The sequence below is a fragment of the Chrysochloris asiatica genome, unplaced genomic scaffold, assembly GCF_000296735.1.
Source record: "Chrysochloris asiatica unplaced genomic scaffold, ChrAsi1.0 scaffold00130, whole genome shotgun sequence".
In the NCBI taxonomy this organism is placed as follows: Eukaryota; Metazoa; Chordata; class Mammalia; order Afrosoricida; family Chrysochloridae; genus Chrysochloris; species Chrysochloris asiatica.
In genome coordinates this window covers 8,631,640-8,648,149 of record NW_006408648.1, presented here as the reverse complement: position 1 = coordinate 8,648,149, position 16,510 = coordinate 8,631,640, and the positions used below count along the sequence as shown (strand labels likewise).

Sequence of the window (16,510 nt, the reverse complement as noted above, 5' to 3'; positions counted from 1 at the left end):
GTAGAAGAATTGATGCCTTTGAGTTATGGTGTTGGAGGAGAATATTGAAAGTGCCATGGGCTGCCAAAAGAACCAATAAATCCATTTTGGAAGAAGTGCAGCCATAGTGCTCCTTATAGGCCAAGATGGCCAAACTTCGTCTCTCATGCTTCGGACTTATTGTCAGGAGGTACCAGTCGCTGGAGAAAGATATCGTGTTTGGTAAGGTGGAGGGTCAGAGAAAAAGAGGAAGACCCACAGTGAGATGGATTGACCAGGTGACAGCATCAACGGGCTCAAGCGTGGCAACGATAATGAGGTTGGCCTAGTATCGGGCAGTATTTCATTCTGCTGTACATAAGGTCGCTATGAGTCGGTACCGACTCTATGGCACCTAACAACAACAACAACAAAAACAAATATTTCGAGAGCCGAAAGCCTCATCTTTCTGCAGTGAAGTGACTGATAGATTCCAATTGCTTATCTTGTGGTTAGCAGCGTAACTTGTAACCCACTATGCCACCAGAGCTTCTTCATTTGAGATGAGGAATGATTAAAAAGTTGTGGGAAAAGTCTGTTACCTTTTCATTCTACTTTTCCATTAACTTTTTGAAGCCCCTTTGTGTTTTCCTAAATATAATAATACATGAAGACATTTTACTCATTTTTTTTTGTATTTAAAGTTATTATTTATTGGTACTTAAAGTTTAAACCTTTGTTTTCCCTGAAATGTTTTCTAAATTTATCTTAACCTGGTTTTTGTTCCTTTTTTTTTATTACATAGTACCTTTGAACTGTTTGGTTGGTCGGCATAAGATAAGCACTAAATCTCAAGTTCAGTTTGAACAAGATTCGTGGTTCAAACTTACCAGCCCCTTCTTGGAAACCCTATACAGGGTCATTGTGAGCCAGAAAAAAACTCACTGGCACTTAACAGCAGCAGCATATAAAAGCAAGAGCTTTTTAATAACATTACCTCTCTCTTACCTATTTTCACAATATAAGCAGTAATTTATATTGTATTAATAATGCTAAATCCTAATTTTTATCTTTGATTCTCTGTTAAGTTCCTACCTGCATCTGTTTAAGTCCTGTTTTGCTCACTCAAATTTAGTATGTCTAAAAGAAAATTCTTTAATTTAGACCAGGTCTGCTCTGAGTTGATTACCCTGTATCTTTTCTTTACATAAGAGTGAAATTTAGTTCTTTAATATGTTATATTCACATAGCTCCTAGTTTCATCCTTTCTTCTTTCTCCTTCCCACTGTTCTTCACATACTTCATTTATTTAAAGTATTGTATTGTATTTTGAATACATGGTTTACATCTGATTTAAACGTATGGTTTATTCCTCTACTTTGATATCCACTGCCTATTGCCCAGATACCAACATAGAGAAATCTTTGCAGTAACATTAGAAGGTCTCCACAGTTTGATTCTGAAAAGTCTTTCTAATGTTACCATTGCACATCCTACATAGACACACACACAAATTCCAACTTGGCAATACTGTTGGATTTCAGCAGAGTATTTTTAAATTAAATTCTATATAAATCTTATATATGAGGGAGCTTTAAAAAGTTCATAGAAATTTTTCATTTTTTCTGATATAAAGCCTCCTTCATGTTTCTGAGGATGTTGTGAGAGCCAGAATTAACAACTGCATTGACTTTGATTTTTGTTTTAGGTGTTGCGCTGTAGGGTAAGCACTGGAACACAAGGTCAGTTTGAACTGGAAGGCCATTGGTTCAAACTCAACAGCCACTCCTCAGAAACTATATACAGGGATACTGTGAGTCAGAACGAACTTGATAGCACTTAACAACGGCAGTATAAATATACACATACATACACACACACATATGAAGACAGACAACAGTATGGACATCTACTGCTGTCTCTTTATTTTGTTTTCTTGTTTGTATCTTGTTCACTAATACGAGTTGTTGCCTTATATAATAATGGGTTTTATCAGTTTTCCTTGTGATTTCCAAGTCTAATTTCTAGGCTTAGAACGAATTTTTAACTTTTTATGTATTTTGATAAGAGCTATCAATAGAGAGTTTTCCTTGATAGAACATTAACTTCAATTTAAAAATGTCTAATATGTTGTAATTTTTAGGGAACCAAGAAAAGTTGTTCTTCATCGTGGCTCAACAGGCCTTGGTTTCAACATTGTAGGAGGTGAAGATGGAGAAGGAATATTTATTTCCTTTATATTGGCTGGAGGACCTGCTGATCTTAGTGGAGAACTCAGAAAGGGAGATCGTATTATATCGGTAGGATATGTTGATCAAAATAATAATGTTTTTATTGTTTTAATGATGACCTAAATGTCCTAAAATTTTTGTGTTATACTGAAAAAGGTAATCTCTTAATTTCATTTACATTGGTGGTGGTTATGCGCTGTGGAGTTGGATCCGACTCATAGCGACCCATAGGTTTCTGAAGCTGTAAATCTTTATGAGCAGAAAGCCTCATCTTTCTCCCGTGGGACAGCTGGTAGCTTCAAACTGCTGACCTTAAGGTTTGCAGCCCGAATCGTAACTACTACACTACCATACACCAGGTATTGTCAGCTATTCAGAAGTAAGAGGCAGATTTCTGTTCTTCTGGGACCTGTTACCTCAGCAACCATTTCACTCTAGGAAGCATCCTTTTCTCAAAAAGATCTTATTCATTTAATTGAAAGTTATTCAGTGTAAATGTCAGTTCTTGAGTTCTGATCTACTTAAATAGAGTAATTATTTCCATTCCTTGTTAAGACCTCCCAGCCCACTCCGTCACCCCCACCCAATCAAAAAAGGGAAATTTTAGTTTAGAAAGGGAAGGAAGAGACTTTGGACTGAAATGAGTAATAGGGGTGAGCATGTGCAGTATTATAGGTGAAAAAAATGCTACAAGTTTAATTTCCATTGCTTGAATTGGTAGTGAAATGAAGTGTGCACATTTATGATACTTGTTGATTTTTCAGGTTATCAAATTAAGGTACTTTCTAGAAAAGCTAGGTGGAAATGTTTTGGTTTTGTTCATCTGACATTAAGCACAGTATTTTTTAGTGAATAAAGTTGCTTAGTGATGCTAATATTTAATTTTGCAACATTGTAGATTTTTAGTAGTAAGAAAATAGTTTAGTAATAAAGTAATTGCAACAAAATGTTTTGTTTTGTTTGTATCTACTCAAAGGTCAAGCTGTTGTGATTTTTTAGTCTCTCCAAATAAGATTCGGTTTGATTTACAGGTAAACAGTGTTGACCTCAGAGCTGCCAGCCATGAGCAGGCAGCAGCCGCATTGAAAAATGCTGGTCAGGCTGTCACCATTGTTGCACAGTATCGACCCGAAGGTAATAAAACTCTTGCTATTTGTGTTTATTGTTTGTTTTTATTTTAGTTTTTAAAATTCTCCATCTTAATGTTTAACTTTCTTAACTGAACTTACCTTCTTGTTTGGGTATTTTTAATCTAGTCTAGCTTGAACCTAATTCATTATCCAGATCAAAAGTATTTGAATATGAATAGCATATAGGAACTTATATCAGGCAGCCCTATTTTGATCATTGCATCATTATTTGAATTTCCAGGTTTGCTTTTTTGTGTGAACTTTTTTTTTAAATCGTGCCTTTAATCAAACATACATCTTATAAACTCATTCATCTTAAGATAAAAATCATATGCAAGTCTAGTAATATTGTCAAGGAAAACAAAGATTTTTGAATTTTTTATAGCTTTTGAATTTGATTATATTTATCAAGCTCTGAAAGATGAGGCTTTCTGCTCCCGTAAAGATTAGCAGCCGTGAAAACCCTGTTAAGGGTCACTATGAGTCGGAACTGACTCCCTGGCAAATAACAACAGGAAAAAGATATATTTTTCCATGATATTTAACAGCAACAAGATATATTTCTAATAGCCACTATTGTTATTTAAATTAAGGAGAAAACATGTGAGGTTGGGTTGTAATTGTTGTTAGGCGGTAAGATATCATGGATATGACCTTACTGAGTCCCTAAGGGGGAAATAGGTAGTAATGGAAAAATTGAGATTGCCATGTTAAACATATATAAGACTCTAGTGTACATCAACATAACCATTTTCCAGTAAAACCTCAGTGGAATTTAAAAAGAAAATCACCCAAAAGAATACATAGCATAAACAACAAAGTGGAAAAAGAAAGGATAATGTTACTGCAGAAGCACAGTGATCATTTAGCAACTGTTGCATTTATTAAATTCTTTTCTTGGAGTGAAATTTATTTATGTAGCTAAACTAAATATGGTATTTAGCTGATTAAAAAGCAGATTGGACATTACTTGCTATTTCATAATACATTCCAGGTTCCATCTGTCTTGTAAACTTTAGCCTTTTGACTCAGTAATGTTTTTAGACACAGTAACATCAACAGGAAAATTCCAAGTGAGTTATTCACATTATCCAAACAAATAGGGCTAACATATAATAGCAACATGCCAATGTATTAATTTGTTTGAGAGGCAAAACTACCAATGCGAACCATGCATGTTTTTTATCTATTGGCCAACACGTTCCTATCATATCGGCATAATATAAGAAAACAAGTTGTAATCAGATGTTGCTTAGTATTGAAGTCTTTATATGTTGATAAAGAATACAATATGATTAAGAGTAAGTCAATATCAAGGAATATTGGGAAGCATAATTACAGAAAGCTTGTAAGCCCATCTTCAGCCCGTAACTGATTGGAATACTTAAAAGTGGTTCTATAACTTGCCCAGTGAAATAGGCTTTTTGTGGAGCCTTTGTAGTATATAGAACCTTGAGTGGAATCCGGAGCCACATCCTGAACCTTCTGAGGTCGAACATTCCCACTTGAAAGGACTAGCAGACCTGCCTGGAACAGCTAAAGAAATAGAAAATACTTCTTGAAAGGAAGACCAGCAGGAAAAATCCAAAACAAAAATGGCAGTCTGATTGGCCTACTTAGACAAGAACAAGCAACTTGTTCACTGGAGAGCCATCAAGGCAAACAATCAAGTCCCTTCAGGACAAACATCCCCCCCACACACACACACAAGATTAAAACTCATAGAGAACACATGAGCAGGCATGTAAGCTTGCTGGCAACCACGGATGGTGGTCGACTGGTGAGTAGAAGAGGGGGAAAGGCAGCAATGAAAATATGGGCTGAATTCGACCAAGTTCTTCTATAGACTCCGTTGACTTGGAAATGAGAGAAGAGGAAGTACTACTGGTTGGTCGGAAGTGTGGTGAGACCTCGCGACTCCTGAGCCCATAGACAAGGACATAGCTGCGGAGGGATAGAGCTAAGATTGAAGCATCCAGCTGATAAGAAGTGAGGGGAGAATGCCCAAACTTGTAGATAGTACCCATTCGACCTAGCTTCTATGACTTGATGATCAGAACTTGACTAGAGGAAGATTTAAAAAACAAAAAAAGAATTTTTTTTTTTTTTGATAAAGGAAACAAGTGTAATTTGTACAATTTGATGAACTTGACCTATACTTATGGATGTAGTAGCTCAAAATACCAACTGAGAGGGAAGGAGTATTCACATCAGCTATCAATTCTATCTTCTCTGTGTACATGGTTGACAGGGACGGGCAGCATTGACATTGACTACCTAAAATGGGGGGCTATAACGACATGAAATAACTGGCTTACAAGTTTTTCAAGAGGGAGTTTAGTTTCAAAGTGTGCGGAGAAAAAAAAAAAAAGTAATTCAAGATCTACTACTTGCCCAGTCTCCCCAGAATTCACATAAAAGCAACAAGGAAAACCAAACACAGATACACATAACACAACTACCAACAGGACTCAAGCTTCTTTTAAGCAAAACTAAGAAAATAGCTGTAATACCTAGGCGACAACATATAGCCAAAGGTACTTCAAGCAATTGAGTTCTAGCAGACACTACATGGAAAGAAGGAAGATAGAAAATATGGATATTTCTGCTTATAATTTATGAGTTCTGAATAGTGGAAAAACTCAGAATGTGACAATAAATTGTATATCCTAAAGGTGAGGGGTTCATTTTGCTGTATAAAACCATCATACATTGTTTTTTGGCAAGCTTCATGGGAATTGTGGTAAGCAGGCTAGAGTAGCAGCAGCCCTCCTTGAGATAGTTTGATTTAGAAAAGCAAAAGATTCATGTTTTGGTAAAGCAGTCTGTCTGCCTTTAATAACATCAGATGATACGGCAATCTTGGAGTCCTGGTGTGATTGTTGTTGCTGTGAAGTGCCGTCGAGTCGGTTCCGACCCTGCACATAGTGTTTGCAAGGTGCAGCTGGTGAGCTCGAACCGCCAACCTTGCAGTTCAAACGGCCTTGCAGTCTGGACATTAACCCACAGTGCCACACCAGGATGGAGTCCTGATGTGGTACTACAGGATAATACACTGGGCCACAAGGTATGCGGTTCAAAATCACCAGCCGCTCCGTGTTGCTATGAGTTGGAAGCGACTCGACAGCAATGCACAACAAAGATAACCTGGGGACTGGTTGTATGGTGCCATAGGATAAGCACTTAATTTCAAGGTTGGTTTGAACCACAAGGTTAGCAGTTCAAACTCAGCATTTGCTCTTTGGAAATCCTATGTAGGGGCACTATGAGTCGGAACCAAATTGACAGCACTTAACAACAACAAGATAACCCATGCTTCATTTCCCCCTCGCAACCCTGAACCTACAAATACCTGGTCTAGCAAAATTCAACTCATTCAGTAATGAGAAATTTAAATGTAACTGGCTTAGCATTAAGGAGCCCTGGAGGGGCTGTGGTATAAGTGTTGGGTTGCTAGCATCAATGTTGACACCTCAAACCAACTGTAAGGCAAAAGATTAGGCTGTCTGTTTCCATACAGGTCTATAGGGCCACTATGTATCAGAATTTGAATTGATGCTTTTGAGTTATGGTGTTGGAGGAGAATATTGAAAGTGCCATGGGCTGCCAAAAGAACAAACAGATCTGTGTTGGAAGAAGAGCAGCCAGAGTGCTCCTTGGAGGCCAGGATGGCCAAACTTCGTCTCTCATACTTTGGACATATTGTCAGGAAGGACCAGTCGCTGGAGAAGGATATCATGTTTGGTAAAGTGGAGGGTCAGAGAAAAAGAGGAAGACCCAGTGAGATGGAATTGACAGAGTGGCAGCAACAATGGACTCAAGCGTGGTGACAATGGTGAGGTTGGCCCAGGACCGGGCATTGTTTCGTTCTGTTGTGCATAAGGTCGCTATGAGTCAGTACCGACTCGATGGCACCTAACAACAACAAATGTGTCAGAATCTACACTATAGCATTAGAAATTAGATGTCATTTCACACTAGCATTAATAAAGTTTTAGGTTTTTTTTAAGGTTTCTATTGTGGATTGAGTGAAAGTTTACAGGCATATCATCAGTTTAACATTCAAGAAATCATACACCTTGTTTCATTACAATGATTATAATCCCCTCCATATACCATCAGTTAACAGTATTTCTCTCTATTCACTTTAGCTTTTTTAAAAAATGAACAAACAAACAAACAAAAACCTCCAAAGAGCAACTTTACACCTTCAAAGGGCACATTCTGCAAGTCTGCCTCCTAGCCACCGGTTCTTAGTCCCTCTCTTCCCATGAATCTAGAGTCCTCAGCTGATCACCCTCTCCGTGTCCCCATCTCTGTCTGCCTCAGTCTCTGGTGTCGCTGCTTCTCTGGATAAGGCTCCGCATTCTGCTTGTTTGTGCTCTTCTCCCTTGATGGTCCTAGGTCCTCTGTTTCTGGACTGTAAGATTAGCCACTCTTACAGTGGACTGTGATTGAACTCAGCCCATTTCTTCATTGCTGCCTTTCCCCCCTCTTCCACTCACCAGTAAACCAATGTGGTTGCCAGCAAGCTTACATGGCTGTTCATGTGTTCCCTTTGAGTTTCAGTCTTAGAGGGAAGTTTTGTCCTGAAGGAACTTGATTGTTTGCCTTGATGCCTTCCTGGAGAGCAGCTTGCTTATTCTTGTAGTAGCCAGTCTTGCTGACATTTTTTATTTTGGGTTTTTCCTGATGATCTTTCTTTGAAGGTGTATCTTCTGTTGCTGCAGCTTTTCCAGGCTGGTCTGCTTGTCCTTGCTAGTGGTAATGTCCCACCTCAGCAGGTTCTGGATGGGACTCAGGATTCCACCTAAGGTCCTATACTCTGCAAAGGCTTTGCACGAGGCCTATTTCACTGGGCAAGTTGTAGAACCCCTTTTAGGTATTCCAGTCAGTTATAGGTTGAAGACAGGCTTATAAGTTTTCTATAATCATGCTTCCCAACATTCCTTTCTATCTCACTCAGGTGTCTATTTTACAATAGTAGGCAAGGGAAACCAATATTCACAAGACAGTCAAGCATCTTAGTATTCTTTTCCCTCTTCAAATTATTCCTAGATCCCTGTATCACAGAGCCCTCTTTTTCCAAGATTGAGCATGCATCACTATTTACCTCTGTCCCACTTAGGCCAGGCAAACGTGTCTCAGTGTTCCCCTATCTATCTTGTTCTTCTGCCTCCTCCCCCCTTCTTGTATTTCCCTCCCCAACACCTGAACTAAACCCTCCACCACAACCCCACAGTTTTGGTTACCTTATATTCCATTAATTCTTTCCTCCATTTAAGACAGTCTATTTTATCCTGTAATCTACTTGAGTGTCTCACCACCTGTATTTACCTTCTTTCACATTGTAATTGTTTTGATCATAGACTGACCTCCCAGATCATCTGATCTTATTATTTTAATCTCTTCTTGATTCTTCCACTTGTGGATTGAGTTCAGGGTGATGCTGCCACGTACATCATTCTCTAGTAGTTGTCTGTTCTTGTTGTTTCTCAGTCCACAGAACTTTCTTTAGGATGTTTTCTATTGCAGGGTTGTCTTTGGCAAAATACTTTTGCTTCTGTTTATCCTGGAATGTTTTGATTGTTGTTGTTGTTAAGGTGCCATCGAGTCGGTACCTACTCATAGCAACCTTACGCAAAGCAGAGCGAAACACTTTCTGATCCTGGGCCAACCTCACTACTGTTGCCATGCTTGAGTCCATCGATGCAAAGGTCTTGTGCAGCAGATTTGCCTAATGCAATACGTCGTTTGATTTCTTGACTGCTGCTTCCTTGAGTGTTGATAGTTGATCCAAGAAGAATGAAGTCCTTGACAACTTCAATCTTTTCTCCAGTGATAAGAATGCTGTTTATTGTTACATCGAGATGTAATCCATACTGAAGGCTGGGTTATTTGATCTTCATCAGTAAATGTTTTCAGTCCTCTTCACTTTCAGTGAGCAAGGTTGTATCATCTACATATTGCAGGTTGTTAATGAGTCTTCTTCCAATCCTGATGCCATGTTTTTCTTCCTATAACCTAGCTTCTCAGATTATTTGCTCAGCATACAGGCTGAATGAGTATGGTAAAAGAATACAACCTTGTAGCACACCTCCTTTCTTCCATTTGCTTTAGCATCTCTACTCTGGAAAGCAAGTTTCAGTGTCTCTTCTGACATCCGTTTTGACCTTTTCCTTCTTTCTTGTCTTCTTAATGACTTTTTGCTTTCTTCATGTGTGATGTTCTTGATATTGTCCTTCAACTCTTCTGGTCTTCTGTCTTTAGTGTTTAAGTATCAAATCTGTTCTTCAGATGATCTCTAAATTCAGGTGGGATATATTCAAGGTCATATTTTGGCTCTCGTGAACTTGTTTTCATTTTCTTCAACTTCAGTTTGAATTTGCGTAGGAGTAATTGATAGTCTGTTCCACAGTCTGCCCCTGGCCTTGTTTTGACTGATGGTAGATATGGAGCTTTTCCATCGTATCTTTCCACATATGTAGTCAATTTGATTTCTATGAGTATTCTGGAACACTTAATTGTGCTCATCAGCAATCTGTACCTGGACCAAGAAGCAGTTGTTCGAACAGAACATGGGAACACTGAATGTTGTAAAATTAAGAAAGGTGTGCGACAAGATTGTATTCTTTCACCATACGTATTCAACCTATATGCTGAGCAAATAATTTGAGAAGCTGGGTTATATGAAGAAAAACATGGCATGAGGATTAGAGGAAGACTCATTAACAACCTTCAATATGCAGATGATACAACCTTGCTTGCTGAAAGTGAGGAAGACTTCAAACATTTACTGATGAAGATCAAAGAGCACAGCCTTCAGTATGGATTACGTCTCGATGTAAGAAAACAAGAATCCTCACCACTGGACCAATCAACAAGATTCTTATCACCAGATTGAAGTTGTCAAGGACTTCATTCTTCTTGGATCAACTATCAACACTCATGGAAGCATCAGTCAAGAAATCAAACGGCATATTGCATTAGGCCTATCTGCTGCACAAGGCCTTTTTAAAGTGTTAAAGACCAAAGATGTCAGCTTGAGGACTAAGGTGTGCCTGACCCAAGCCATGGTATATTCATTAACCTCATATGCATGCGAAAGCTGGACAGTGAATGAGGAAGACTGTAGAAGAATTGATGATTTTGAGTTATGGTTTTGGAAGAGAATATTGAAAGTGCCAAGGGCTGCCAAAAGAACCAATAGATCTGTTTAGGAAGAAGTGCCACCAGAGTGCTCCTTGGAGGCCAAGATGGCCAAACTTCATCTCTCAGACTTCGGACATATTGTCAGGAGGGACCAGTCACTGGATATCATGTTTGGTAAAGTGGAGGGTCAGAGAAAAAGAGGAAGATCCCCCAATGTGATAGATTGGCTAAGTGGCAGGATTGATGGACTCAAGCGTGGCAACAGTAGTGAGGTTGGCCCAGGATCAGGCAGTGTTCCATTCTGCTGTGCATAAGGTCACTATGGGTTGGTACTGACGCGATGGCACATAACAACAACAACAACAATGTTGAGTGAAATGTTGAAGTATGTTTCAAACATATATACAAACTATAAAAATATGAATATAAGGAAACAAAAGACAAAATTAGCAAATTTACAGAAATTGACAGTGTTCCAATGTAGTAAATATTTAATATTTGAGATTTATTTAACTGATTTAATGTAATAAATCAGCTATTTCCTATTGAAGAGTATCTTTCTTCCTTACTCTAAAAGAAAATGTTTTCTTTTTACAGAAAGTTTTAAATTTTTATGTTAACTCCTTCAATCAATAGAATGTTGATCAGATCATCAAAACCATTATAAATAGCTAATGCTACATGGATTACAATGAGTATCTTATTAAAAGCATCAAATCTTATTAAAAGTTTCATAGGAATTTTTAAGCATTTTTAAAACTGAAGGGAAAATAGAAATTCAGGAAGCTAAAGGTATGCAGAAGTCTCTTTTGAAGCCACAGCTACTTAAAATAAAAACCTTTTGTCCTTTGCACGTAAAAGACCTTAAAGATGAAACTGGCCAGATAACTCTTTTGTGCAAGTAAAAGGCCATTAGTGTTAGTTCTTAATTGACATACATATCCCTGTATTTAGGCCAGTAGTTAACCCACACACTCTGAGGGATAGCAGGAAAATGAAAGAAGACAACCATCTGTCTCCTGTGAAAATCCTTGATCATTGCCACTAAAGTAAAGAACAGCTGTGTTTGTTGGAGATGTTACCTCAACCTGAGCTCAACAGAGGAACAAAGAAGTTCCTGAAGTACCTAAGATCTCTATAACCCCCCTTGCCTCTCCCCTCAGAGAAGCTGAGTCTTTAGAGAATGTGTAGTCACTCTGCTTCCTTTATGGTTGGTTGGTTGATTATAGTAACTCTGTATAGGATTTCTGAAGTTGTTAATCTTTACGAAAGCAGAAAGTCTCATCTTTCTCCCACAGAACGACTGATAGTTTCGAACTGCTGACCTTGAGATTAGCAACCCTACTTGTAACCACTATATTACTATACTTTGTTGCTATTGATGTGTGTCATTGAGTCAATTCTGACTCATAGCAACCTTGTATAGGGCTTCTGAGACTAGCTGGTGGGTTTGAACTGCTGACTTTGTAAGCCACACCTGTATGCTGTTATACATTAAACCATATTTGTGTTAACATACACCTGTCTCATAGACGTTAATTATCCATTAGACAGGCAACACAAGCCCATTTTGTTTTATAGAAGCAGACATCTTTTTCTCGAAAAGCAGATGGTACGCTTGAGTTGTTAATAATGGCTGTATTTTTACAACGAGCCTAAAAAAACTTGTAAACATGTTAAGTAATTGACTCTCATAAGCTTGTACATCATGGCTGTTGTAACAAAAGCATTACCCTTCCAAAGTGGGCTTTTGTTGCCTGTCTCTCAATATTGTTAAGAGAAGAGCAAGCAGAAAAAAGAATTTTTAAAAATCTGAAGAAAATATAACATTCATGTGAGACAATATGAAAATAAATGAACCTGAGGGTTATTGGGGTTTCTGAACAGGAAGGAGCACAGAAGACCCCAGAGAGATTGTTAAAGAGCTGCTGGAAGGAAATTTACCTAACATCCTGAAAGACAAGATAAGCATTTAAGAAGCTGAATAAACCCCAGGAAGGATAGATCCCAAAAGAAAATCACCCAAGGCATATCATAACCAAGCTCTCCAAAATCAGAGATAAGGAGAGAATCCTGAAAGTAGTTAGGGAAAAGAGAAATATTACTTAAAAAGGCAAACAAATAAGATTAAGTTCTGAAATTTCAGCAGAAACCGTACAGACAAGAAGGCATTGGAGTTATATATATAAAACCCTGGAGGAAAAAAATTGCCAACCAAGAATCGTCTACCCAGCACAGCTGTCAATCAAAATGACAATGCAATTAAAATATTCCAGGATAAACAGAAGCTTAGAGACTTTGTCAAAGCAAAGCCAGCACTTCAAACCATCATGAAGATAGTTCTTTGAACCTAGAACAAACAAACAAACAAAAAAACAGACACCAACCAGAAATTGACATACGTGGCAGCACCACCTGGAGCTCAGTCGACATATGGAAGAGTCCAAAACAGAAACTATAAGAACGACTTCAGAAGATCTGGGAGATCAGTCTGTGATCAAAACAATGACAATATGAAAGAAGGGGAAAATATTGGAACCAGAGACCCAGGTGATGAGGAGATGTCAGGTAGATTGTAGGATGAAATAGAATATTTTAAATGGAGGAGAAAGTTAATAGAACATAGGGTAACCTCAAAGAAAGTTAATACTTCACAACATATCAAGAAAATGAAAATCCAAGAAGAACATGGAAACATTAAAACTATGAAGAAACTGGTAAGAAAGAGCACAAAAAAGACATGAACTCAGTACAGGAAGGCATGCAGAACAAAGAAACCAGTAGTAGTACCACACAGACACACAAAAAAAATAATGACAGTAATTAATTTATACCTATTGACGATTATGCTGAAAGTCAATGGATTAAATTCACCAGTTAGAGACAGATATGGATAAGAAAACAAGATTCTTCAGTATGCTGCTTGCAAGAGACACACCTTACCCACAAAGACAAAAATAGATTTATTTAGAGTTCAATTATGGAAAAAATATACCAAGCTAATTGCAATTAAAAAAAGAGCAAAAGTAGTAATACTAATCTCTGATAAAAATAAACTTTAAGGCAAAAACCAGCATAGGAGATAAAGAAGGACATTATCTCATAATTAAAAGGTCATTTAAACATGACATAGCCATAATATGTACGTTCCCAGTGAAAGAGCCCCAAAATATATAAAGCAAACTTTAGAATTGAAGAAATAGACATATCTACAATAGCAGTGGGAAATTTTAATACACCATTTTCAAAAAAGGATAGAACAACCAGAAATAAAGTCAACAAATACAAAGAGGAAATAAACACCAAAGTCAACCTACTTGAACTCAGATGTGTTCAAAGCATTCAACGCAACAACAGCACAATACACATTTTTTATTGCAATTTGTTGATGTATCAAGAGAAGATGAAAGGAATACACAGAGTCACTGTACCAAAATGAAATGGTTAATGTTCAACCATTTCAAGAGGCAGCATATAATCAAGAGCCAATAATACTGAAGGAGGAAGTCCAAGGTGCATTGAAGGAATTGGCAAAGAACAAGGCACCAGGAATTTAAGGAATAAAAAATTGAAATCTTTCAGGAAAGTCAGGCAGCACAGGAGGAACTCATTCATCTCTGCCAAGAAATTTGGAAGACAACTGTCTGGCCGACTGATTGGAAGAGATCCATATTTGTGCCCATTTCAAAGAGAAGGTGACCCAATGGAATGCGGAAATCATCGCCCAATCTCCTTGATATCCCATGCGAGTAAAGTTTTGCTAAAGGTAATACAGAAATGGCTACAAGCATACATTGACAGAGAACTTCCAGAGGTTCAAGCTGGATTCAGAAGAGGCTGTGGAATGAGGGATATCATTGCTGATGTCTGATGGATCTTGGTTGAAAGCAGAGAATATCAGAAAGATGTTTACCTGTGCTTTATTGACTATGCAAAGGCTTTCGATTGTGTGGATCATGACAATCTATGGACAACATTGTGAAGTATGAGTATTCTGGAACACTTAATTGTGCTCATGAGGAATCTGTACCTGGACCCTTTAAGAGGCAGTTGTTTGAACAGAACATGAGAACACTGAATGTTTTAAAATTAAGAAAGGTGTGTGACAAGGTTGTAGTCACGTTCTTTCACCATACTTATTCAACCTGTATGCTGAACAAATAATCCGAGAAGCTGGGTTATAGGAAGAAAAATGTGGCATGAGGATTGGAGGAAGACTCATTAACAACCTGTGATATGCAGATGATGCAACCTTGCTTGCTGAAAGTGAAGAGGACTGAAAACATTTACTGATGAAGATCAAAGAGCACAGCCTTCGGTATGGATTACATCTCAAGGTAAAGAAAACAAAAAGACCCCCAACAACATGGATTGGCCAAGTGGCAGCATCGATGGACTCAAGCATGGCAACAATAATGAAGTTGGCCCAGGATCGGGTAGTGTTTCATTCTGCTGTGCGTTAGGTCACTATGGGTCGGTACCGACTCAATGGCACTTAACAACAACACTATCATTTGACCTGTGCAGCATGGTGATTTGGGGTAGTTGGACTTCTTATATGGTTATTTCCCCAGAACAAGCATTCTGAAAGAACCAGGCAAAATTTCTACCACATTCCACTGATTGCTCACCAGATTAAAGGACAAAGGGTGTTAGAATCCACTTATCATGAGAGAGTAGCAAAATACCATTGTACAAGATTTTGTGGGATACAAGCATTTTTGGAATATATAATATCTGGCACAGGCTATTTATTTAAAAGCCTGAATACTTGTAACATTGGTTCTGAGTCATCACGACCTTGTATAGGGTTTCTGAGGCTGTTAATTTTTATGGGAACAGAAAGTCTCATCTTTCTTCTGAAGAACAGCTGGTAGATTGGAACAACTGGCCTTATGGTAACTCACTACAGCAGCAACCTTTTTCCTACATATGACATAAAGCAGTACACATAGAATCGGCCTTAAACAACCATGATAAAATTAACTTTATTGTCAAGTGCCACGGAGTCGGTTTCCAACTCATAACAACCCTGTGTAGGATTTCCGAGCCTTTAAATCTTTATGGTAACAGAAAGCCTCATCATTTTCTCACGGGGCAGCTGGCAGACTGTAATCTCAGATCCTGTGGTTGTCAGTCCAGTGCTTATATGAAACCGCCATGCTCCCCCAAATCAAGTTATTTCACCTTAAGTGGCAAAACAATTTTCAGTTTTGTTAGTGAATATATAAGAGACTAACATTAAAGAGATAAAGGTTCAAAATAAAAGGCCTATGTTGTTGTATAGTGCTGTTGAGTCAATTCCAACCCTGTATAGGGTTTCCAAAAAGTGGCTGATGAGCTGGAAACACCAACATTGTGGTTCAAACTGACTGCAGTCCAGCGTTTTAGCTATCAGCGCCACAGCAGGACTCCTAAAAGGACTATGTAACTATAAAAAAGAACGAGGAACATCTGTATGTTGTTATGTACTGTTGAGTCTGTTGTAACCCATAGCAACCCTGTGTAGGGTTCCCATGGTTCAAGCTGGTGAGCTTGAACCACCAACCTTGTGGTTCAAACCAACTTTGTAGGCCAGCACATTAACCCACAGCGCCACACCAGAATTCCGAACATCTGTGTACCACTATGTGAAAGATCATCAGGATATACTTACTGTTAAAACAGCAATGTGAAGACGTGTGTATGTTACTTTTCATATAAGAGAAGCGTGTGTTTTGTGTGTGTATGAATATATACATAATTATATGTATTAAATTATATATATGGAGCTCTGGTAGCATAGTGGTTACGAATCGGGCTGTGAACCGCAAGGTTAGCAGTTCGAAACTACCAGCTGTTCCGCAGGAGAAAGATGAGGCTTTCTGCTCCTGTAAAGATTTACAGCCTCGGAAACCCTGTACAGGGTCTCTGTGAGTCGGAACTGACTCCACAGCACTTAACAACAACAACAACAAATTATATATAAGGGTAAGTAAAAAATTATTGCTCCTAGGGTTCCAGTTTATACAAGCATGGGTATATTCCAAACAAAATGTG

The 16,510-nt window shown here is 38.2% G+C and overlaps 1 protein-coding gene across 13 annotated transcripts in view; it reads left to right on the top strand.

The window, feature by feature from the left end:
- DLG1 (discs, large homolog 1 (Drosophila)) overlaps positions 1 to 16,510 on the top strand; it is a 315,798-nt gene that overhangs the window by 224,973 nt on the left and 74,315 nt on the right. For all 13 annotated transcript variants that reach the window (XM_006869405.1, XM_006869400.1, XM_006869411.1 and 10 more), the window contains 2 exons: positions 2,102 to 2,258; positions 3,221 to 3,323. In XM_006869405.1, the coding sequence (XP_006869467.1) occupies positions 2,102 to 2,258; positions 3,221 to 3,323 (260 nt within the window). The remainder of the gene's footprint in view (positions 1 to 2,101; positions 2,259 to 3,220; positions 3,324 to 16,510) is intronic.